The 25,301-nt window shown below is 50.0% G+C and overlaps 1 protein-coding gene across 3 annotated transcripts in view; it reads right to left on the reverse strand.

The window, feature by feature from the left end:
• Positions 1 to 1,007: 1,007 nt before the first annotated feature.
• glra1 (glycine receptor, alpha 1) overlaps positions 1,008 to 25,301 on the reverse strand; it is a 51,732-nt gene continuing 27,438 nt past the window's right edge. The window contains exons 4-10 of one of the 3 annotated variants that reach the window (XM_029257681.1): positions 21,204 to 21,427; positions 17,496 to 17,578; positions 17,164 to 17,301; positions 15,102 to 15,316; positions 10,977 to 11,123; positions 5,675 to 5,677; positions 3,305 to 3,813 (exon numbers count right to left, since the gene is read on the reverse strand). In XM_029257681.1, the coding sequence (XP_029113514.1) occupies positions 3,481 to 3,813; positions 5,675 to 5,677; positions 10,977 to 11,123; positions 15,102 to 15,316; positions 17,164 to 17,301; positions 17,496 to 17,578; positions 21,204 to 21,427 (1,143 nt within the window). In that variant the 3' untranslated portion in view covers positions 3,305 to 3,480. Of the gene's footprint in view, positions 1,645 to 3,304; positions 3,814 to 5,674; positions 5,678 to 10,976; positions 11,124 to 15,101; positions 15,317 to 17,163; positions 17,302 to 17,495; positions 17,579 to 21,203; positions 21,428 to 25,301 lie in introns of those variants that run through there. The other 2 variants (XM_029257679.1, XM_029257680.1) reach the window with 2 other exon arrangements.

Raw genomic sequence — 25,301 nt, forward strand, 5'->3', positions numbered from 1 at the left:
TAACCTGCTTGTGCAAAACAAAACCTTTTTTTTTTTTTTTTTTTTTTTTTCCTTTTTCTTTTCTGCCCAGCGGAGGAACGATTGAACAATAAATAATTCCAGGCCCATCTTTTCCGGAGCTTCGGCTCGGACTCGTCCTTCGCCGGAGTCGCAAAGAGGACGGGTGCCTCGGTGCTTCCGGGTGAAACGAAGCGTTTGCGCTCCGTCGCGTCGACGTCGGGGTGGAGGAGAAGGGGGGGGGGGTGCGTAGTGCTGCTCACGTGCACCTCCTGCACGTTTCGAGCTCTGCACTTGCTCTCCGTACGACGATGTTCGTTCCGATATTCACCACCCCGCACCCTTTCCAACACTTTTAACCTCTGCTTTGACCGATCATGCCTCCTTTGAGGCTGCGACCTTCTCCGAAATCTCTCGCATCGCGCACACGCACACGCACACGCTGGGCTTAGAGCCCCGGGCTTTTGCCGAGGGTTCGACTCCCAGAAGTTACTGTAATGTCCTTCAGGGTAAGAGAAGGAATCCCCCCCAGTTCCCTTATCCGCCCTCAACCAGAGCTCCTGCTACGTAGTTATATGGTAAAAACGTGTGTGTGTGTGTGTGTGTGTGTTTGCGTTTCCCCACTCGTCGGGCCTGCAGAAACATTAGCCGCACACGCACACACACACACACACTTGCACGTAAACACAGCTACCAGTACGGTAAGTAACGTTTTCCTTTCAGGAGCGCCCTCAACACGCAGCCCTCTTAGACACACGCTGTCGTGCGCGTGTTTTTGCGTGTTTGCGTGCGTTTCAGTTCGGGAAACGGAAAATGTTCCGCTTTTCAGTCAAAACGAACGAACAAACGCGGGAGCTGCTCTGTAGCAAAGTGACAAAGCCAGCAAGGTCAAGTTAATAATAATAATAATAAGAAGAATAATAATAATAAGCCGCATAATTCTGCATCGAAGCTCAGGTTCAGTGCTGAAGGCAGCCCTACTCTCGCACCCTGTTGCTCACACACACACACACACACACACACACACACTGGGAGCTCTACCCTCTGCGCTTCTTTTCGCATCGCTCCCCGTCACAAACAGACATACATCAGCTTTCGCCTTTCAGTATTTCGACCGCTTACTTTTCAACGAAATAACGTTCGTAACGCTCGCATCCAAGAGGTTCTAGCAGAAGGCGTGCGTTGGCCTTCCGCGTGATCCGTCGTCTCCGCGACGACCGAGGACAAAGAGGATGTCTCTGAAAATATCGTCGGCGATACGGCTACTATTTGTACAGCGAGTCTGGGAAAAGAGGAGTCGGTTCACAAAGTGACAAAGTGTACAAATGTGTGTAAAAACCAGTGAAAATGGTTTCAAAGCAAGTATATTAATCTTTTTAATGTGGAGCATCTTCTTCTATTAATGCATTTCCACAGCAAGGAAGACAGTGACGACAGCATAGCAAAGTAACTCTTTGGTAGTGAAAAGAAAGCGGGTGAGAAGCGGCCGCTCGCGCAGCAAGGTTTGGCGGCTGGACGCGGGTTCGAGCCGCGAGATCGGCGATGAGCTGGAGCGGCCGCTAGGAAACGGCTCGGACGCTCCGCGAGGCGCCCTTCGTGTCGGGAAGGAGGCCGCCGTCGGCCTCGGCAAAGTGCAAAGGTGACGAACTGAAGGGGAAAACGATGTTGCATAAGTTCAATGCATGCATAGTTAAAACACAAGCGTGGCTCTGTGTGTGTGTGTGTGTGTGTGTATGTCGGGGGGGGGGACATCATGGACCCTAGGACTCCCAGGCTTCTTCCTCGAATAAAAAACAGCACCAAGGACCCTGGTGACAAGCGTGGGAGAAAGTGCTAAACGATAACGATCAAAATTTTAACACAGGGCGTTTAAATTGTTACTTTTTTGTTGTTTTTTTAAACATCGTGTGTGCGTGCGTTTGTTAATTGCATAGAAATTCCTTTCGGCACGATTGCACATTCCAATCTTTTTAGATGCAACTTTTTGTTTAGAGATATATTGAAAAATATATCTTGGTCGTAAAAAAGAAAAACACGTGGGCGCAGGTCGCGATTCCGCTGCGATCGCGAGGCGTCCTGCTCCCGTCAGCTCGCGTTTAGATGCCGTGAAATTGCACGTTTTGCATTTTAATGAGGGATCAGATTCATTTCTAGCTACTTGCCGGCAGTAAGTGCAGAAATGACACTAGGACTCCAGCACCGGGAACTGCCGTTGTACCCTCGAGAGTTATACGGGCTACTTGCGCGGCCACGAAAACTGCGCCGTTTGGTCGGGTCGAGTCGATAAAACGAGGGGATCCGAACGGCCCAGGAAAGGGCCTCCGACTTGCGGCTCTCGGTAGCGAATCCGAAGGCCCGTGTGAAGCGGCGATGCGGTCTTTCGGCGAAACGGGAAGCACCGACGGAACCGTCGTTGGACCGCCGCGGCGGAGAGATTGGCGCGGACGGCACGGAAAGAGCACGAGCGCATGTGGAAACGCTGCATACGTGAGCGGGGCGGCGGCGGACGATCGGGCTCTCGATTCCCGGCGCTTCGAAACGCGACGTATACTCTTCCCGAAGTTCTATACTGTACGGGGACGAAAACGCGTCGCGGCAACGTGATGTGGACGTGGCACAGCGCTACAAATCATAGCGAATCAACAAGCAAACAGAAGAGTGGAAACAGACAGAAACAGAGAGAGACAACAGCTTCGATAAACGGTGCGTCGTTCCGCATTCGTCAGGCCCTCCGTCTCGAACCCGAGCTCAGCGTTCCACCCGGCGAAGTCTCGGCCTTCTCGGTCTTCGGCCAAGGACCGGGGGGGAGCATCGATAGGGGCCCAAAGCACACGTGTTAAAGCAGGGTTTGCGCGTATAGGACGCTTTCGCTCGGTGTCTTCTGCGTTGCGTTTTTGTTGGAAGCACCGTTGAGCCTCGACGCCTCGCAGAGTCGCTTCCCAACTGCGTAGCGTCGCAGAAACATCAGCTCGTATGTTTCGGCAAATATATATATATATATATGTATACTGTATACACCATGTATATATTACAGTGCTGCGGTGCTGCACGTCTCACCTTTTCCATTCTCACGTCTTGCAGCCGCACGAAAGAAAGGTCTCGGAAGAGCGTCTCCTTCACGTCGGGTTCGTTTAATCCCGTCGCCGGTGAAGTTCTCACACGTTTTCGGATGTGTCCGTAGAGGTCTAACGTTTGCCTTTTGCCATTTTCGTGTTGTTTTGTAAATATATTGCCACATTCATATTTCATGCATTTTACTGCATTGCTATTGCACAAGTCCGGATTGCTGGGGGGAGGGGGAGGGGGAGGGGGAGGGGGTGGGTCAAGGCGGGGCAAGAAAAAGATGAATATGGATGAACGCCTGTGCCAAGGAGTCCCCGCCAGGAGCAGGTGAGCGTGGAGGAGGGGCTTGGGGTGGGGCATGGGGCATGGGGGATGGGGGATGGGGGGACCCAAGAGGGCTTGGCCTTCTTCGCCGCGCACTCACTGGTTGTGCACATCCTCGCTGCGGATGATCTTGTAGATGATCCAGTAGAAAATGTTAAAAATGAGGAAGACGAGGGGGAAGGCGACGCGCGACACGGTGTCGATCCGCTTGGCGCGGCCGATGAACAGCTTGCGCATCTCCTCCACTGACTTCTCGGGCGGGTTGGCCGAGGACGGCGCATTGTTATTGTTGCCTTTGATGGCCATGCCGTCCTTGGCCTGCAGGCAGGTGGGGCCCATGCCGTAGGCGGCGAAGCTGAAGCGGCCCTCGCCCGTCTCGTCCTCCTGCAACACAGCCCGACACGTTGTTGTCCCAGGTGGTGTCCCCTCCTCCACGCTCTTCCCAGAGTCACGTTTACACTGACATGTGTAACGCGCAACTCAAAACGAAAACAAAAGTACATCGGCGACAGACAAAGAGCTTTAGACACAGACACAGGATTCTGAGTGCGTGACACCACCGTGTTGCTGGTTCGCGTCCCTCTGGCAGCTCCTGTAGAAGTAACAGTCAAATACCAAATACATAGATAATCATAGCGGATGGTGTTGGACTCATTTACAGAGCCGTAGGAGGTCAGGAAAGATGTGGTTCTCGAAGATGGTTCGAGACCCTCCTTCAATGCGGGAGGGATTCAGCAGTTCTGAGGGACACAGAGAGCTCCTTGCACCACATCAGAGCCAAACCCAAAAATCTGATGGCTCTTAGTTTTGGACCCCTTGAGGGTGGAACTGCCAAGAGGCCTGAGGTGAAGGAGTTTCAAATTAAAAAATGGACTAAAGTCCAAACAATAATTTTTTAATTTATTCTTTTTCAGATCGAGTTCTCAAAATCGAAATGAATGCGCCAAGACTGTCTTGTCAACTGCTGCAATGCTTTTGTTCATTTGAAATAAATATCTTTAATGTGACTAAAACCCGAAGGGGAAACACAGTGAGAGAGGGCGGTTCGGACTATCGATCGAGGTGGGATCAGCGGAGCGACATGCGGTCTCGTTCACTCCGAGAACCGCAGCGCAATCGGAAGTGCGTCGCGCCGAACGACTTTCCACATCCAAACGCCAGCGACCGAGGGAAAAAAGCTTAATTACATCCGAGCTTTGAACAAGATTCCCGCTGAACCATAAAGGTATTTCATGTGATCCACAATCTCTGGCCTGCCAGAAACAAAGAAGGTGAACCTTTATGTTTTGATTTCAGCTCAAATCGCGTTTCCGGAAAGCGCCACGAGGAAAGGGAAGAGAGAGGACGCGAGTGCTTTTACTAAATTAAGAGTCACCTCCTTTTACAGCACGGAGCCATTTTTAGCCCCCTTGTCCTCTTTCTGTCCTTGTATTTATGACTCCACATTTATAAGGCAACGCGCCGGAACGAAACCGACAAAAATGGAGGGAAATTCGCCCGAGTCCACGGGCGCATCCGCTGGCGGCGATTTCGACCTCCCGGCGTCCTTCGCCAGCTCCCGCTCGCCATTTGCAAGGATCTCAGATGCTCTCCTTCATTTCTCCGGCGGTATGATTTATGAGGCGGCCTGGCGACGTGATGCGGTGCTTTAAATGCGAACCATCACCTCCCTCGCTCTCCTCGCGAGTCACCGCCGCCACTGCAGCCGCCGGTGCCGCCACTGCCGGCCCTGATTCATTGCCCGCCGTCCTAATCAGAAATGCGCCATTAAAGCAGAGCCTCGGCCAGGGCGCCCATTTTTATTTCGGCTCGGAAAAGGAGGGAAAAATCCTTTGCCTGGAACCCAGGCGTGTGCCCTTCAAGGGGCGGCAGAAAGCGATTTATAGGCGTGCGCCGGGAAGCGGCCGGCGCTCCGATTTGCAAGTCACGGAGGAGGGGCGTCTCGGTGACATTGAAGGCCCCGCGCGCCTCCTTCATCCATCACGCGCTCCGCTCCTGACTGATGGCGCTGTGTCCGCGGCGCTGCCGGCGTGATTAATGGCAGAGATTAGAAGGCACCATAATGAGGACGAGTATCTTCCAAAAGCCTCCACCCCGGTCCCCCGGAGCGGCAGACGGGGACCGAGAGGAGCCCCGCGGTCGCCTCACGGAGCGCGAGTGGGACGCAACCCTTTTCCTTCCCCGAACTCACTGCTTTTCTCAGCGGCTCGTTCCCGAACCACACCGAATATCAAATTCAGTTTCCCGATCAAGACGCCTCTTCGCCGAAGGTTAAAGAACACGGTGACACCGGCTGCGCTTCCGGCATTTTCCACAGCCCTTCTCTCACACTGCTGCTCATTCCAGACATTTCGCCGGGCCTTGAGCACCGACAGCAGCGAGTGTGGAGTCTCCCGTTCCGGCCTTGCGGGGGACTGAAAAGCATTAGCCAAATGAAAGCAGCGCAATGCAGAGGCAATAAACTACAACTAGCGATCCATCCGTGTTCGCGGACAGGCGAAGAGCGCCCTCCTCCACGCGAGCTGCAGAAGATCGAAACACTGCGGGGGGGATTGGGGGGGTGGCTGTGGGTCTCGCTCTTCGAGCAGGACACATCGGAGAGACATAACCGGCCGTGACCAAACCGGGAGGAAAGCATTTAAAATGTACACTCAGATAAATAAAGATAAATAAATGCATTGAAATACATAAATAAGGATGAATAAATAAATGCTCGTGAAGATAGCATAAAATTGCCAGTGTGAAATTCCACGCTGTTTCTTATGGGCAATTCCATTATGTGAGAACGTGAAATATCTATTAGTGGTGTAAATGAGCTCTGTAGCGATGCAGCTGGTGGCTCCGTAGCAAATGAATTTAGCTGCGGTACAGATACAAATCTTATTATGACTTTTAAAGCTCATTCTTGGCGAGGAGAACAAGGAGCTGCACGGAAAAGTGTACGCCGAGCGCCTGCACTGGACTTTTGTTCAGGTCAGCAGACGACGCAGCTGCAGAATGAGCTCCGTCACTGCAAAATAAATGTGTTTCCTGGGGAGGAAGGAGAGGAGTCAGAACTCGGAACAAGCGACACCGCGGTGGATTCTCAGTCTTCGGACACAGTCGCATCTTACGACGGGCGTGAAGGCCGATCCCGCACCGCGGTAACGTCTGGCGGGCGAACAACGGCGGCCACTCGGACGATCCCATTTTTGCCTGCGATCGGCAGGCCGCTGAGGAGGACATTATTACTATATACACACACACACATTTTCAGAACCGCTTGTCCCATACAGGGTCGCGGGGAACCGGAGCTTAACCCGGTAACACAGGGCACAGGGCTGGAGGGGGAGGGGACACACCCAGGACGGGACGCCAGTCCGTCGCGAGGCACCCCAAGCGGGACTCGAACCCCAGGCCCACCGGAGAACAGGACCGTGGCCCAACCCACTGCGCCACCGCACCCCCCTTATTACTATATAATGGTCTGTAATAACTGCAATAAGTGGACATCGCACCCCCTTTCAGAGAAGGACTGAATTCTGGACAGACGGTCATCGGATGTCCATTGATAGCTCTTTTCTTTCATACCTATGACCTATGACCTCTCCATTACCCAAATTCATCAGTCGTGTTAGTGAACCGGCCGTCAATTTCTGCCTTTGCTTTCCCACAATACGCATGTATGTATTTGTGTGTACGTGTGTTTTGTAACTGAGGGGACGCTCCCCGAGCGGAATGTGGTCTCCGCACGGTGGCGGCGGCGGCAGAAGCAATTCCATACGCTCCCTAATGTGATCTTCCCAGCCTTCTTCCCATTCCGGAACGCTCTCTAACAGGGCAGCAAATGGATTTGTGCTCGCACATGTTTACACACATTTTTGCACCAAATGATTCGGGAACCCAGCGGTAACAGCTGCCCCAGCGCAGCGCTTCCAGAAGCGCGTCCATTTGCGAGGCACTGTTGTTCGCCCAAGATGAGACACGAGGATAAAGAGATATTTTTTAAATATTAGGGAGCTGCAGAAGATGTTAACTTATAAAGGTCCGTCCATCCATCCACTGTCAAGAACCTCTTGTCCCGGAACCTGACCCGGCAACACAGGGCGCAGGGCCAAAGGGGGAAGGGACACACCCAGGACGGGACGTCAGTCTGTCGCAAGGCACCCCAAGCAGGACTCGAACCTCATACCTGCCACACAAGGTGAATTTTTTTAATACTTTGTAGTTAGGCCTTATGGATATGATGTCGGGGGAGGGAGTTTTCTTAGCTTTAGTTCAAACTGTATGGGGCAGAACAGAGCCACCACGTCACGACTCCGTCACCTGCGCTAACGAGGGACACTGGCGTCTCTCTCTCTCTCTCACTCCTCCTGTGTGTGCAGCGCCCACGTCCCGTGGCCAGACAGCCGCGATCGGGATTTTGCGATGCGAGGGAGGAAAAAAAAACAGCCCCAGTGAGAGTCCCTGAAGGGCAGCTTATCCTTAACGAGCTGATTATCCCAGATCAATCAAGGGCTTTTCCGCTAATGAGCCCCTTTCACTGCCGCCCGGCGGGACGAACACGCAATTCCTCGGTCCCACTTCCTCGAGGCTTGCCTGTGTACAGGTGGGAGGAGGAGCCCTCGACGCTCGGCCCCGCCCTTTTCCAGGAAGTAGCCAATCATGGCCCAGCCGGACTCTGACATCACGGCAAGCCGCCCAATGAGCACCAGAATCCCGTTTTCCGCACCAGAGCCGTAATTGGACGTCACACTGTTGCGGAATCCTTTTTATCTCACGACGTCGACTGAGCGGCGCGGGAAAAGTGCCGAAGGATAAAAGTGCGGCGCCCGGATTAACGCGCGCGCTCGTTTCTCATATTTGTTTGTGAGCCACTTCACTCGTTCGGCTGCTGTTTATTCACCCATTTGCGCACGCGGCCAGAGACTCCCTGAACGGATTTCTCACAATCCACTCGTTCGCTGCTGCTTAATTCACGCGATTACTGAAGTGTAACTTTTTTATTTTGCGCTCCATTTTATTACCGCTTCCTCTGCAGAGCGATTAAAAGCTTTTATGCGAGCAGTATAAACTAGCAATATAAATGTTAATTTCCAGAATATTAAATTAATGTGCAGGCCGGGCTTGTTTGTCTCCCGCAGCTGCGCTGTTCCCGCTCGCCGCCAGCAGGGGGCGTCACTCGTCCTGGAAGGGCTCCGATCGCGGCCGCCCGCATCAGCAGCAGCGCGTTTATGCTGAAGAGCGCGGGGTGTCAGTGGCTTCTGAGCGCTTCTAAGCGATGGCTTCTAAGAACGTTAATGGAGGATTTCTGTCCAAGTGCCCCCCAACCCCCTCCACGCGACAGCGGCCAAGCAGGTTAATGTGAAAAGAAGCTCTATGGCGGAGACCGTTTCTCCCCGCAGGGCTGCGACTGCGGCGGCGGCGCGGATCGAATGTAAAACCTCTTTTCCGAAGCGCAACTTCTCGTCTTCGCGGGGTTTTCCTCTCCTTTGGGCTCAGCTCGCGCAGTGCGCCGACACGTGCTGTGGCTCCGCCCCCCTGTCGCCTTAAGGTTAGGGTTAGGGTTAGGGTTACTCTATCGGTTACTCTGCTCTGCCGATTTGGGTGCCCAGTGAGTCCCGGAGCGTGGCAGTGTCCTTACCGTGGTATGTTCGGGCGCACTGCCTCCCTTGTACACATGGGCACGTGTGGTTTGGTAAAGTTCTCATATCCATGATTTCGCTGGGTCCCTCCGTTCAATTGCGGTCAGCGCTTTGCCCTGAGCAGGGTCCTGGTGAAGGGGAACCTATCCCGGAAGCACTGGGCTAGGGGGAGGGGGTAACACCCTGGACGGGATGCCAGGCCTTCACCAGGCGGTTGAACAGAACCCAATGATCTCCTCGCAAATAACATGATCGTCACACAAATAGCAATATATGATGTATGTGATGTTTAAGAGAGGAGTTTCACAGTTGATACAAAGTAAGAACTCAACCACATGATATAGTGGTGCTTGGGAAATCAATAATTATTAAGAGAATGATCATTACAGAGGGGGATGCGGTGGCACAGCGGGTTGGGGTGGCTCCTGCTCTCCGGTGGGTCTGGGGTTCGAGTCCCGCTTGGGGTGCCTTGTGAAGGACTGGCGTCTCGTCCTGGGTGTGTCCCCTCCCCCTCCAGCCCCGCACTCTGTTGCTGTTTGCCACGACCCCACTCAGGACAAGCGATTGTAGACATTGTGTGTGTGTGTGAGTGATCATTACAGAGTGTTTCTGGTCCAGGATTAAAGGGTTGGATTGTGGATCTTAGAAGCTGCAGCACGAAGGTTTTTCTTTAGGGGATTCAAGCTCCGCTCTGGATACGTCTGTCATACAGCAGGGATACCGCAGTTAAGGCCTCCAACTGTAACCTGACGCCCAGTACCCTGGAGCAAGGTACTTACTGTGAACAGCCGCGGTAAAAGCGGTAAAAGGCCACGCTGGTAAATGGCTCGAACGCTGCATGTCACTTTGGATGAAAGTGTCAGTTAAGCATAAAACTACATAAATGAATAAAGGTGTGTTTGCTGTCATATCGCCAGAGAAGCAGCTCCTCTCATGTGACACTCTTACATTTACTCTTATTTATTAAGCTCATTCTTTTCTTTTCTAACATTGTTACGGTTCCTCGGTTCTTTGCGTAAACAGGGTTAATTCGCCCCCGTTTGGCAAACTCCTGTTCTGAGGAGGTCGAAATGCCGAAAGGCTCCAGGAAAAAAGTGCCGCATAAATTAAAATACAAAATTAAAGTTATTTTTCGGATTGAAAATGACACATTTTACTTTTTGCATATTATTATAACAAAAATTATTTCCAACTTGATTTTTTTAAATGTTATATTTTCATTCCTTCACTGTTATTCGTCCAGTGTCTGGATTTTATGACATGCTGAAATACCTTTTTATCTTGTTTTCAGCTCTGTGTTTGAAACGGAGCCTCTCTTTCGGAAAAAGTGCTTCACCGCTGAGTGCTGCTTTTCTCTGTGGGAATTGGGACTCGTTGCTAATAAGAAGCTCATGTTGTGCAGCAGGTGTGGAGCTCAGTGTGTTTTCCGTGCCCTTTAAACGCTCCTTTCCACTCTTTCTAAGCAGAGATTTTGAGGGCTGTTACAGCACTTGTGTTTCGGTGAGTGTGAGATGTGTGAACTGAAAAGCGCTGCAAACACACTGGCGAGGAAGCACACACACACACACACACACTGCAAGAAAGTCTCTTACCTGCTTCTAAAGATCATGCTTTTAATGGTTTAACTTTGTTTTTGTTAAGCTTGTTCATTTTAAAAAGCTGCCCTGGCTCAAATAACACAGAGAAGAGGAGACTGGAGTTCTTACGTCAGCTCTTTTTTCACGTTGTGGAAGTAAAACAAGCCCTTAAATACGAGCAACTTCCATTTTTACCGTGTTCTGAATCATAAGGCTGTTGTGGTATGATCATGGTAAAGAGCTCATGCTTTTATGTTACTCCGTACAGTAACAGGAGATGGGTACCCTGAACCTATAATTGTACCCTGGTGTCTCCAGCAGTGTACCGGGAGAAGGAAGGAAAGAAGGGATGTGGGTGCGGGGGGTCGGGGGTCGGGGGGCGGGTGCTCACCTTGAGGTGCCGCCTCCTCCTGCGGAACCGCAGCAGCTCCTTGTGTTGCCGGGCGATGAAGTTGACGGCCGCATACTCCAGCAGGGCGGAGAACACGAAGAGCAGACACACGGCCATCCAGATGTCGATGGCCTTCACGTAGGAGACCTGTGGGAGGACAGAGGCTCGCTGGGCTCAGTGTGTAACGGGGGGTAACGCAAAACAGTGAAGAAAAGCCAGAACAAACACCAGCTGCCCCCCGGCTCATAGACACAAACGGCATTAGAGGTCTTTTCCGAAGTCGCTGCAATCGGTGAAAAAATAACGCACATGTCCTTCGATTTATTTATCTGTTACGATCTGTGAAATGCAGTATAATAAATAAAGAAAACATTTTGCTATATAACTATACACACACATAATTACTTAACATTTATTCATTAAGCTGATGCTTTTCTCCGAAGCAACTTATAGTTATTTACCCATTTCTACAGCTGGGTCATTTTACTGGAGCAATTTAGGTAAATACCTTGCTCTAGGGTACCACAGCTGGTGATCGAATCATTGACATTTAGATCCAAAGACAGCAGCTCTAACCACTGTGTTACCAGTTGTCTCTTTTTATATACGAAATGCCGCATAAATGTATTTTGTAAGAATCTGAAAATTAATTTTATCTATGCATTTCTTAAGTTAACAAAGTTGGATTAAAAATAAAACTCTTTTAAAAAGACAAAAACAATACATAACAAGCTGTGAACATGATGGGAAGGCAATTGGAGAGAGGGGGTCTCGCTCTTTACTGCCACCTACGGGCGCGGCAGGGAAAAACTCGTTGCTCTTGTTCTGCCGGCAATGGAAATTTTAGAAAAAAAAGAAAAATGAAGAAAATGCAATTTTGCACAAATAAATAAAGATATTTGCGCTTCTGAAACTCGTAACAACCATTTGTACCATGAGGACTCAGTGTAGCGTCCAGAATGTGCAGCTCCAAAAGTATCACTGAATTTTACTATTGAAGTCCCACAGTATTTACACTAGAAAACTGCTGTGAAGCTACAAGGGGAAGAAGCCCAAGTGACACAGAACGACATTTTCCTGCAGCACCACTTGCAAATCCAATAACTAATTTACAAAACTTATTGCATGTCACCACACTCCAGTTTTGCATGAATTAAAGAAAAGTAAAAAGGCCTTAAATTACAGTATAAATGGGGTTTTTTCCTCCCCTGCACGTCGACGACCTTGGCATCAAGAGACGCGGTCTGCCAGGCTGCCGCTGCCGCTCGGCGAGGGAGAGTGACCGCGTTGTCCGTTTGGCCGAGGCTCACTCTACGTGACACTCGAATGCCGACTGGGACTCGGTTTAGAGGAAACGCTCGACGCCGAGGTTTGTAACGAGGAAGGAGGCGACGCTTTCGGCCTCCCGTTGAGCCCCCGGGGAATGGGATGCGGCAGCTCCGCAGTTCAGTGATACGAAGACCCGACCGCTGGAAGACCGGCCCACACCGATCTCTGTGCGCAGACCCCACCAGCGGGGTTCACAGTGAGATGTATACCGCGGTAAATGTATCAGCAGAGTCCACTGTTCACTGGGGGAGTGGGAGGTGACATGCAGGTACAAGACTGAGCGTGGGAGTTGATGATGGATTGCTTTGTGAGGGTGTGTGTGTGTGTGTGCGTGTGCGCGGTCGCTCTTCCGCTCAGCAGCAGTGTGCGATCATTATAGTGACAGCTGAACTGAGTGGGAGTCACGGTTCACTTGCTCACTTTCCAGAACATGCCAATCAGCCGACGTCAACGAACGAAACGGACGAACACGTTCCCGGGACACAATTACGCAACGCGAGCAGCATGTGTACGAGTTTGAACCTCCCGACGCCTGCAGAGATGTCCCCGTTCACACTTTCACACCAGCTGCTGACACGTCCGCTGGAGATCTGTGTGTGTGTGTCTCCTCGCCGTTCCATTATGAACAAAAGACGCTCAGCAAACACACTAACTTAATAAGTGTTTTTAACAGCAAACTTATGAATTGTCCAAGAAACTGACTTTCCCCCAATTTATTTACTTCTCTTCAGTCACATTTCCATGTATATTTACATTTATTAATTTATCACACACTTTTCTCCAAAGGAACTTCCAATGAACTCTATGTAGTGTTATGAGCCAACACACCTTATTCACCGCGGTGACTTACACTGCTAGAGACATTACTTACACTGGGACACTCATCCATACATCAGTGGAACACACACACACACTCTCTGTCACTCACACTATGGGGGAACCTGAACAGCATGTCCTTGGAGTGTGAGAGGAAACCAGAGCACTCAGAGGAAACCCACACAGACACGGGGAGAACATCCAAACTCCACACAGACTGAGTGGGGATCGAACCCGAGTCTCACACACACACACACACACACACACACACACACACACACACACACACACACACACACACACCTTCAGAACCGCTTGTCCCATACGGGGTCACGGGGAACCGGAGCCCAACCCGGCAACACAGGGCGTAAGGGCGGAGGGGGAGGGGACACACCCAGGACGGGACGCCAGTCCGTCGCAAGGCACCCCAAGCGGGACTCGAACCCCAGACCCACCGGAGAGCAGGACCCGGTCCAACCCACTGCGCCACCGTGCCCCCCTCCGAACCCGAGTCATGTATTTAAAATTCTTTTTTCTCAGTTTTCTGCTTGCAGCAGGCAGCGTTTACCCGCCCAGCTCACAGATGGCAGTGAAGAGCAGGAAATGGAACCGAACCACGGAACCACTTTAATTCAACTCACTGGAAAGTGTTTACAGCTCAGTTCTGGTGTTCTGTGTTTACGGGACAAATCGGTCAGCAGTCGACATTCAGTGGCACTCTGTGCTCATGACGTATTTCCATTTTCATTCATTTTAAATTACTTTTCATTAGAAGGTTTTAACGACAACGTTGAAATGAAAATTCTTACAAAAAATTTTTATTGTTGTTACAATATAACTTATTAAATAACGTTTTATATAACACCCAGGTCATCGTGAAGCGTGTGTGCTGAGCAGTGAGTGCACACATCTAAAGGCTTCCTGTCGGGGGCAGGGTCCGCACCGCAGCTCTTTCCGTGGTCTGAGCTCTTCTCAAACATTTACCAGAGTACGGCCTGGGACCCGATCAGAAAGTACTGCTGCGTGTAGCGGAACCACGGACTAATATTTGACTTGAGGTCAGAAACAGCAGCCGCTGGGGTTCGGCCTTTGATCGCCACTGTCCTTCAAAGGCTCATTGAGGAGAAGGAGCGAGAATGGAGAGGAACTGCATACAGTGGGGTAAGAACTGCTGCAACGAGGGTTATGGAACGGAAACATGGTCAGAATCATGGGACCAGGTGTGTGAACCATTTATGGGGACCAAAGCTGTGGACAAAAAGATGAGGACCAAAGATGGGGATCAAATATGAGGGCTCAAGATGAAGACTAAAGATGAGGACTAAAGATAAGGATCTAAAGATGGAGATGAAAGCTGAGGTCAAAAAGATGAGGACCAAAGATGGGGACAAAAGATGAGAACCACAAAAGGGAATCTAAAAGATGGGAATCAAAGATGAGGACCAAAGATGAGGACCAAAGATGGGGATCTAAAGATGGAGATGAAAGCTGAGGACAAAAAGATGAGGACCAAAGATGGGGACAAAAGATGAGAACCACAAAAGGGAATCTAAAAGATGGGAATCAAAGATGAGGACCAAAGATGAGGACCAAAGATGGGGATCTAAAGATGGAGATGAAAGCTGAGGTCAAAATGATGAGGACCAAAGATGGTGACAAAAGATGAGAACCACAAATGGGGATCTAAAGATGGGAATCAAAGATGAGGAGCAAAGATGGAGATCAAAGCTGAGGACAAAAAGGACGAGGACCAAAGATGGGGACAAAAGGTGAGGATCTAAAGATGGAGATCAAAGCTGAGGACAAAAGATGAGGATCAAACATGAGTATCAAAGATGAGGACCAGAAGACCAAAGGACCAAAAACGGGGACGTGGATACGACCCAAAGACCAGGACCGCAGGCGGCAGAGATGGGGACTGAAGACGGGACCGGAGACGCGGGACGGGAGACGGGTCTCCGAAACGGGCGCCTCACTCACCTTGGGCAGGGAGGCTCGGGAGCCGGAGCTCTGGGTGGTCATGGTGAGCACGGTGGTGATGCCCAGGCCCACCCGCGCCGGTGCCGCGTCCATGTTGATCCAGAAGGACACCCAGGAGAGGATGACGATGAGCAGACTGGGGATGTACATCTGGATCAGGTAGTATCCCATCTGCCTCTCCAGGTGGAAACGGGCCTCGATGCAGGTGAATTTCCCTGCAGTGCGAGTCGGTTCGGAGAGGCGATCGTTTCAACGTGAGCGGCGCCGTGACGACTCTCATCTCCGCGCCGCTTTTATTCACATAGTTAGAAAGGGCGCCGGTCATCGTGCCGCTGATGGACTCGGCCGCCGTCCGCAGCTCCAGACTCGCTTTGCGTGAAAACTAATTTTCCGTCCGAGTGCCCGGAGCTCTGCCTCGTGCGGTCGAGAGGAAAACGGAGGGAAAAATCTCGTCTCGTCACGTGGGGCAAAGGATCACTGTGGTGGGCAACAGTGTGAGGCCCCTGAAGGTCTGCACTAATAATACTAATAATAATAATAATACTAATAATAATAATAATAATAATAGCAGTCTTAAGGCCACTCTTTTGTATGTAGTTTTGCTGCAACGGTGATGCTCCTCTTAGCTTTAAATGAACCAGAGGATCAGGTCTCTTCCAGTCACGATACATTATAATGACTGCTTCATTTTTATTATTATTTATGGATTTTTCATTCCTCCGTCATACTTCCCTCGTTGTTACCGGGGGTCCTTTTTTTTTTTTGAGAAAATCTCACTATAAACGGAGCCAATAAAACATCCAGTGTAATGCAAAGAGTGTGTTCAGCGAATGTCCAACGCGAAGGTGGACGATCCTTTTAAAGGGCCGTGTGTGTGTGTGTGTCCAACAGTCACCTGCAATGAGGTCACGGGGAATCGTAAAAAAAAAAACTTGTTTTGAAGGAGGTCGGCCTCTTTTATAGTTGGTGAAATGCAGCGACGATGCAGTTTAGCAGATTCGAACGTAAAAAGTGTTCCTTTTATGTTTTTTATTCGTACGATTAAAAAGACACCAGCTGCCTTTTTGTTTTTTTATCTCCCAGTCGCCCCATTGGGGACAGTAGAGTCACCCGGGATGCCAGGACATGCCACTCGTCCCCATCGTCACTTTTGGTTCGGTACGATGGATTAAACCGGAAAAGGAGTGTAAATCAGTGTGTGTGAGCGCAGTGTGACGACACAATCGACTGCTGTGTCCCGGGTCTGGGGGGAGACAGAGAGACAGTCTCCTCAAGCACAAGTGGCTACTCAGAGTTAGGGTCAGGGGTTAGAGGTCACAGTTAGGGTTAGAGTAATTCCTAAAATGTACCTCACTAAAAGCAATCGATTAAAGGTAATTAACATAATTAAAAAGCCCTTCTCTTTGTTGCTGCCACAGCTGAATAAATAAGGGCTCATTTAACACGACGTCATTGTGTCTCTTGGGGGGGGGGGGGGGGGGTCAGGGACAGGATCCAACGTCAGCATCCATACTGCGCCCTCCGCAAGGGGGGGTGGACTCCACATAGTGAACTTCCCACTCTATAGTACATGCTCCAGTACACACCATAGTAATACTATAGTACATAGTACAGTAGACGTCATATGGCGTCGGGTGCATCAGAAAGTCAGTTCATGGTTAACAACTGTTGTTTCACTACGTGTTTCTTTCAAGACAATAAAATGAGCATTAATGTCAAAATGATCTTTTGCAAACAAGAACAAATAATTAATTAATTTCTCGCACAAAAAAACAATAAAAATGTTGTTTTCTTTCGCTCTCTCTGTTCCGTATGCGTTGCCGGCCGAGAACGGCCTTCAGCCCTCGTTTCCGCTGCGCGCGGAGGGTAATGAACCCATGTGGGCCGAGGGGGGGGACAGATGGTTTTCCGTGGGGCCGAGGAGCCCGAGGGGTTTGGGGAGCGGGGGGGCAGAGCGCGGCAATGTCCCCGTTCCGTCAGCACCGCGGCTGCAAAGCACCGGCGTGGGGGCACCTTAATGTCCGCGGGAACATCTCACCTGCGTCACGGCGAAACACCTCACCTGTGTTGTAGTGCTTGGTGCAGTAGCGCAAGTCCTTCTCCTCCTTCAGGATGAACTGCGGAAGCGTGAGGCCATCGGCCACCTGCACGGCTCCCTTCTCGTCCCACTCGAAGATGAGGTCGTTCATGGTGTATCCGACTGGAGGGGACGGCCAGCGCTCGGTCAGGTGAGGGACTCTGAGCAGGTGGGACTAGAGCTGCCCTCGCGCGCCTCTGTCTGCCCGAAGGGCCCTAAGGCCTCTCAACACTCCTCTCCGCCGCACACCTGAGCTGCAGAAGGCCAACGGCACCTCCATCCCACCCCCCGTCGACGAGAGAACGAGGGCGACTTACAGCTCTCCAGCTGCATGATGCACGTCTGGACGTCCATGGGGAAGTTCTTCAGGTCCATGGGGCAGGCGAGGACCAGCGTGATCCTGTCGACAGGTCAGAGGGGCAGGTGGGGCAGGTGGGGCAGGTGGGGGGGTTCAAGTCACTAACATGTGGCATGCAATGTGAAAGGTTTTTGGAACAGTGGGGAACTTCACCTGCACCTCACCTGTTTTACATTAACACCTTTGTGTCACCTGAGAAGCACATTTAAACATGTCTGAGCTTCAGCGGTGTGTGTGTGTGTGTGTGTGTGTGTGCGCGCATGCCGTACACACTCGCAGTCAGGGCTGTAAAAATGACTCCTCCCTGAATATGGAAACGGTGACAAATAACCAGTGTTTGGTTTTTTGGACGGTTTCCCAAAACAACACAGTCGCATCTCCTTCGTACCTCATAGCACATAAATACACATTTTCTTTGCATCTTTTGTACCTTCAGTAAACAATTATTGCGGTTGGTGTTTTGTTAGGGTGATGTTTTAAGAAACGGCGAAATCTGAGAAATGTAACAAATTTAAAAATGTAAAATATGGTAAAATGGAATTCAGTTTTTTAATCATTGCATGAGTTTAACTGTAATCACAAGTCACTAGAATTGTTTTAACGATTATTAAAAGCTGTACACTTATTATAATAATAATAATAATAATACAAACCTCACATTGTTAGTCACCTTGGAGAAAAGTGTCAGATAAACGAACGAATGAGATACAGCTGAATGTATTATTTTCCGTATAAATTATGATAAACACGTACAAATCACAGACTTTGTTTTCACAGATTTTTTAAAAAAAAAAGAAAAATATGCCTATGAATATTTTTGCCCGTGTGAAAATGAAGGCCCACTGGCCCTCAGTAAGGCATTCCGGGCGAAGCTAGCGCAGGTGCGGCCGGCCGTCGCAGCGCAGTGACACCTGACTCAGCAGCTGCCGACGTGCGGCCCGGCCGCGAGGGGTCACGGCGCCGCGCGTGTTCGCGACCCCGCGGAGCTCCGGCGAGACCCGGGTGCCGATTCTGCACGCTCACCGGAACCCTGCGGCTATGTCATGAGGCCCAGGGTCCCCGGATGGAGGCTCGCCGAGGAGGGCACCAGCTAAATGGCGTGCCGTGGGCCGACCGCTGAATCGTTCAGGAGGAGCCGCGGTGGCCAGGACGCAAAATGAACCAGCCGGGATTCCTGTTTCTCGGTGTTCGGCTCCGGCAACGAGCCTAGAACACGTGCTGCACCGGAGCAGCTGGCGCGCCGCGTCCGCAACGATCCGAGCGCGACCGCGGTTCAATCCGCTGCGCAGCACAGCGTTTCTTATTCCTCCTGTTGGAGGGGGGGGGGTGAGTGCAAGAGCCATATGTCCACAGGAAAGGCATGGCACAGTGTGTGGCTGGGCTCTAAAGCCCCGGAAGACCCAGAGCGGCTCCTCAACGTACAAACGCAACTGGGTCCGAAAGTCCGTTCGCAACTCATTTTGTTCGTAACTCCGGAGTCACAAACAACGAAAGGTTAGTGACGCAGACGCCCATCAGATTATTTGCTTCATTTGGTTAGGTTTGGTTAGATTTATCCATAAATAAGCAAAAAAAATGTCTAAGATATTCTTATTTTAAAATGCATGAATGTGCGCACAGCCTGAACCTCTTGTCCCATACAGGGTTGCGGGGAGCCGGAGCCTAACCCAGCAACACAGGGCGTAAAGGGACACGCCCAGGACGGGACACCAGCCCGTCGCAAGGCACCCCAAGCGGGACTTGAACCCCAAACCCACCGAAGAGCAGGACCCAGCCACCCCGCCACCTTCTATCAGTTATTCACCTCTTACATTTTCACTGCTTTACTTTACTACCAAGTTACCTTCCTAGATTTTACCTGGCATTTACCACAGATACAGGCTTCAGGCACTTTGCCCAAATTATCACCCCCCCCCCCACTACGTCTGATGTGTCAGTTTGGTTTTTGCTGGCGGAAAGTGAGCACAACTGCACGTCAGCGTAATAAGAATTAAATTAAAAAAAGCGTGGTAAGTGTGTAACGTGTGTCACGACTAGCGACCGCGGCACCGCGCTGACCGGCGTTAATGGGCCGAGACCCCGTACGCCACCTGGGCGCGCGTCCCTGCCGTCCGTCCCGAAGGCATCGAGGTCAAGCCGACAAGGCGGCCCTCACGCACTCCGAGGCGCGTGTCGTTAGCGGCTCGGCGCGGCGGGGCGGCGGCCGACGGACACGTCCCTCTCGGCATCGCGAGGGAGGACCTCGGAGGCGCCGCGTCGATACCATCGCCCTCCCCAGGACCGACAGCGCTGTTATTTATAAGCAATTTTCTCCAAAACACCTCGGTGCATCTGGCTCCGTTTAATTGAGCACCTGTCAGCTGCGGGAGCGGGGAGGACCGATGAAGCGGCCCGTGCGGTCATCTCCGCCGGGGGAGACTGAGATATGTTCTTCGCCAGCACTTTATTGCATTATGCTTCACTCGCCAGCATCCCCCTCCGATGGTGGAGATATTGCTGAAATATCCACTTGGCCACATATTAAAGCCGCAGCAGCAGCATCAGCAGCAGCAGCAGCAGCAGCTGCCCTTCGATGGCGACTCCTTATCGCGCTACAATGCGGGAGATGTTATTGAGCAGCGCCGACGAAATGGCGCTGCAGGCCCACGCAAAGGCGACGTGTGGAGACTGCAAACGTCCCTTCCGGATTGCGCTCGTACCTCGTGCTCGTACCTCGTGCTCGTACCTCGTGCTCGTACGGTCGAGTCCCGGCTTTCCGAAGATAGACATTTCCGATTTCACCCGCTTATTTTTCAGGGCATTTTCCAAAACCTGTCCGTTGCAAAGTCCAAACGGACGGTACTTCTACTTTCTGCCCACATGAGATGGCCTACTGCCTCTGGACCGTGGTGTTGCAGCGCGGTACACGGTACCGCGCTGCAACACCACGGTCCAGAGGCAGTTTCTTACCTCAAGCCACAGAACACTGTACAGTAAATGACAGCTACGCCTCTCAGGGAGTAGCTCTATTGCGCTCTCAAAAACACTGGTGCTGTACCGCGCTTTACGCTTCACACTCACATGACATTTCATTGAGACTTATTCATGCAACGTGTCTATAAACTGCTATATGAGTGCGTTCGTCACTCGCTATATATCACGAGCAACCGTCCGGCGTTGCCTCGTCTTATTTGTGGGCTGTCTTAAGGAACACGAAATGTACACATGATGTTGAAACACATGAATATTTCAAAATGAAAGCGCAGTGATGGGACTGAGAGCATGGGTACACAGTTCCCGCAATGCAAGGCGTCTTCCAGTTTCGCTCACACAGCCAATTGGTGCCATTTTCAAATGCGGTCCCAGGTTATCAGTGTAGACCAAATGTGGCGGGTCGGGACCCGATGTCACAGACGGGATAAATGACAACGCAGACAGACTGACGCTAAGCGGTATCAACAACTGTCGACCGGATACATGTAAATGTATATATAATGTAACGACCGGCGTTACTGCGAGGTTGAGTGGGGGGAATGCGTTTATTGTGAACAGTTGCATTATGGGAAAGAAGTGAAATGTAAGTGTGCAACCACTGGGGGGACTTACAGGCAAAATAAAGGGGTCACCATGTTTAGCAGTGAGAAGAAAAAGGCTGAAAAAAAGGTCCCTGAGGGGTTGGGATACTCACCGTATGCTGTAGAGCACATTGCCGTTCTTAGAGATGCGCAGCAGTTTGTTGTCGGTGGTCACCTCGTGGAAGTTGGCCCCCTTCTCGTTGGCGAAGAACAGGTCGGGCTTCCAGATAGAGTCAAGCATAGAGGGATCCAGGTCCAGGGAGTCGTCTGGATACTCGCTGTAGGCGAGCCGCGGGTCGTTCCACTGCTGCCGCAGGAAGATGTTCACCCTGTAGTCCTGCGAGAAGAAGGTTCACATGGCAATTTTGTGGCCAGCTGTCCCCTGCCTCTATTGCCTTAATTATCGCCGTACATTTCTTCGACAAGTATGAACTACTGGAGCCAGAGATTAAATAATTTTCTCAAACAGACATCCTTTTATACCGGTACACAAATGTGATTAATGAACAAGCTAAATGAACATCGTAATGTAGAATGAATGTAATATTTATATTAATGAGTCTCATCGCCGTCTGCTTTACATCAGTACGTTTCTTTCTCATCGCCCGCCGTCCACTTAATGTGCTGCCTTTTCCCGGAGACATAACGAGTCGCTTTATTACACATCAGTACCGATTCTGCCCTGACAAACCGCAGAAGACGGTGGAAGATATTTGTCCAGTTTCCGCCAAATATCAACAGGATGTCAATCACATTAAGACTAAATGTCTCACAAGAAGTTAATAAATTAAATCAAATAAATTAATTATAAAATAACAAGTGATAAATTAATTAAAAAATGAATATTATATATTCAACAATCAAATAAATTAACAATAAATTAATGAATAAGCATAAATTACAGTTAGTTTGTTTTGCTTATTTCACGGTGATTAATAATCGCTGTTTATTGCCATTGCAGGCCTGTTACTTGTGCTCATTGTCTTTATATTTCATTTTTATATTTGTTTTCTCTCTCTGGATGTTTACATGTACTTTTTAGTTTTTTTATTGCACATTTCCAGCACTGGTGAATGAGGTTACTCCTGTTATTATTAATATTATTCTTTATATAACAAAGCATAATATTATTAGTGTTATTAATAATAACACTTCAGACTAAGTGTTCTTGGGGAAAGTGCTCCTACGCAGAATTGACGGCACAGAATAGGACCCATGACTCGAGGGTCCGACCATTAAAAAACTGTTGGTCCAAACTGGGCCTCTAACCTAGTGGTTTTATTAGAATTTATCAGGACCCGCGTTATCTTTATTTCCTTCAGCTTTAATAATTCAGTAACGATATTTTGTTGCTGTGGTCCATACCAGAAATCCCCTCTGTAAAAACAGCATAATTGATGACCCAAGGGATGAAGTTTCTTCTGCCCAAAAAAATCAGCATCCGCTCCGTATGATAATTCATAGCAATTCTGGACACCTTTCTGGACAGTGGACTTGTTGGACAATGGTACTTGATCACACTTCTGAAACACTGCATTTTTCTTATATATGTGAATGTATTTGTAACACGTCGCCGTTTCTGTTTTTGCCTTGCTGTGGCCCTGTGTCGCCACCGCTGCCAAAAAAAAAAAAAAAATTAAAAAATGACCTTTTCTTTATGCAGGTAGCTGTATGTAAAGGAAATAGACAGTTTATAAGAAATGAAGAAGTGACTGTGACAGATAATAAAATGTAAGATTACGGAGCTGTTTGGAGATCTGGAGACAAGTGGGTCCAGAGAGAAGTGGACCTGTTTTGAGACAATTCTCGACTACTTGGAGGGATTCAGCAGCTCTGAGGGATGGAGGGAGCTCATTCCACCACACTGGAGCCAAAACCAAGAATCTTTGGGCTTCTGAGTTTTGACTAAAATGTAGTAAATGTGTCGAAAATGCTGGGTTACGCTCAGACGGAGTGCTGACACTGCAGGTGCGTGTCCCTTCGTTCACCGTCCGAGTGGAGAAACGGGTTCGAGTTTTACACATTCAGCCATTTGCATCCTTTTGATGATCATATTGAAAATAAAGCAGAATCCAAATGCTGCCATTTAACTATTTGCTACATTTCTAGAACAAAAAGTGCAACAAAGTTTGTGCTAAATGTATAAATAAGAAGAACAGATAAAAAGAGCAAAATGTGTCCGTTTTGGACAGTTTCGCTGCAACTCGTATTTCCGCACATTTTTCATTTTGTATTTATCCTGCGATATTAAGCGTTGATCATCGACGACAGGAATAGCTCCTCCGCCTCGGCCGTCGCCGCTCGATGAAACAAAAGAGCTGTGGCGTGCATCACGGATACACACCCGCGCTAATTACGCGTCTGCGAATTCACCGCAGGCTGCCGGTGACGGACAGCGATGACTGATGAGAGTCACTGACAAACGCGGCTCTCGCTACACAACTGTGGTTACGCTCCCATTATGAGCACTCTTCATTAAACAACATTCCTCCTTGTTTACTATAGTAAGAGGCCCGTTTCCAAAGATACACTTCAAATGATGCTAGAATATGGAAACGTGCTCCTCGTGTTACAAATGGTCAAGCTCAAAGTTTTCGAAGGTGCAAACATTTTCCACTTTGTTTTTTTTTTAATTACCCTTTCTTCACCCACATCTACGGTGTGTTTATGGTACGGTAAGTGTGACCTGTGTTTCCTTGGCGATTGGACAGGCGGCGGTAAAGTGTGGGACCGCCTCGATCCAACTCACTTCCACAGTGTTTACAGCTCGTCTCCGTTGTTCCTGCTTGTCAGCGATCAATAACAAGGTGAGGAGCATGAGCACATGTTTATGGGATACATCAGTCAACAGTCAGCTCTGAAACGGATTTTGTCAAAACTGCGTTTTTAGTGAACTTATACTTTAATGTAGCCTGATGTTCATAAAAAAAATATTTAAAAGGTCTGGCGAAGAATTTTTCATTTTTCGGAGACACTACCGACTTTTTTTTACAGAACGTCATCGGGGAATAAATGGTGAAACACCTGGATTATTGATTTTGTAATGATTGTGACTTCGTAGTAAAAGTCGCTTTTGACTTATGAACAAAATGAGTTACAGACTTGGGGAGCCGACTGTACTCATAATTTGAGGACCTTTTGACAATGGTGACATTTAATCAACTGCTTCTTCTACAAGCAAAAGCTCCTCAAGAACAGGGCCATGAGGCTAGAAGTTTTATGAAATAATTGAACTGTCTGAATGATAATCAGAGTACTGGCTCAGCCAGGTAAAACCGTGCTCGGTGACGGTTCCTGCAACCATCAGTCACAACATGATGAAAACCTTCCCGGCAACATTACAGCAGGGGGCGCAGTGCTTAGAGCTGCAGCTTTCTGCACAAAGGATCCGGGATCAAGTTCTGACTCCTGCTGTAGTACCTCTATTGAAGGTACTTACCCGAAACGGAGTAAAAATTACACTGCGGTACAAACGGCTCAATCGGAGTAAGAAGCTTTGTGCTGTAGAAGCTTTGGAGGAAAATGTCAGATCAACACAGAAATGACAGTAAACCATGAAGTGCTGTGGATCATCATGTCCGGATAGTTTTTGGCTTCCCCTCCGAAATCGCGCCATTAGAGGCTGACGACACAAAACCAAACGGCCACTTTTAGCGTTTTTCATTAAACAAAGCGCGGCCCGATACCGAGAGTGTCAGTAAGTGTTAAAGATGGGTGTTTTCCTGCTTTATGCCAGGAAGCGATCCATCGCTACGGGAACGCCATTAAGGCTCCAGATGGGATCGCGACATGACGCGTCACGCCACGGCGGTCGTCCGCAACTGTGATGCGCGGCGGGGCGCCTCTCAGACGTTCGGCAAACGCGTCCCTCGGACCGCTCGCGTCCTCTGCCCGCGGGCTGAATAATTAATGCGCATATTCAAGAGTGTGGTATTGGGGTAAGTGCGCTCCGCGTACAAGCGCCACGCTTAGCCGGCGCTCTGAGTGCCACTCCGCCACGGCACCTCCGCCGTCCATCACGGGCCCCTCCCTGCACCCCCGAGGGCGGGAACCACGGCAACGCGAGGGGCCCCTTGAGAAACGGCCTCGGAAACGACGCGTCCGTCCGCGGGGCCCGATAACGACAAACAGCGGTACGCCGACGGAAAAGAAACGCGACGAAGAGCGGGAAAGATAAGGGGGAGGGACGCGGCAGTGCATCATTTCCCCTT

The sequence above is a fragment of the Scleropages formosus genome, chromosome 13 (assembly GCF_900964775.1).
Source record: "Scleropages formosus chromosome 13, fSclFor1.1, whole genome shotgun sequence".
Taxonomy (NCBI): domain Eukaryota; kingdom Metazoa; phylum Chordata; class Actinopteri; order Osteoglossiformes; family Osteoglossidae; genus Scleropages; species Scleropages formosus.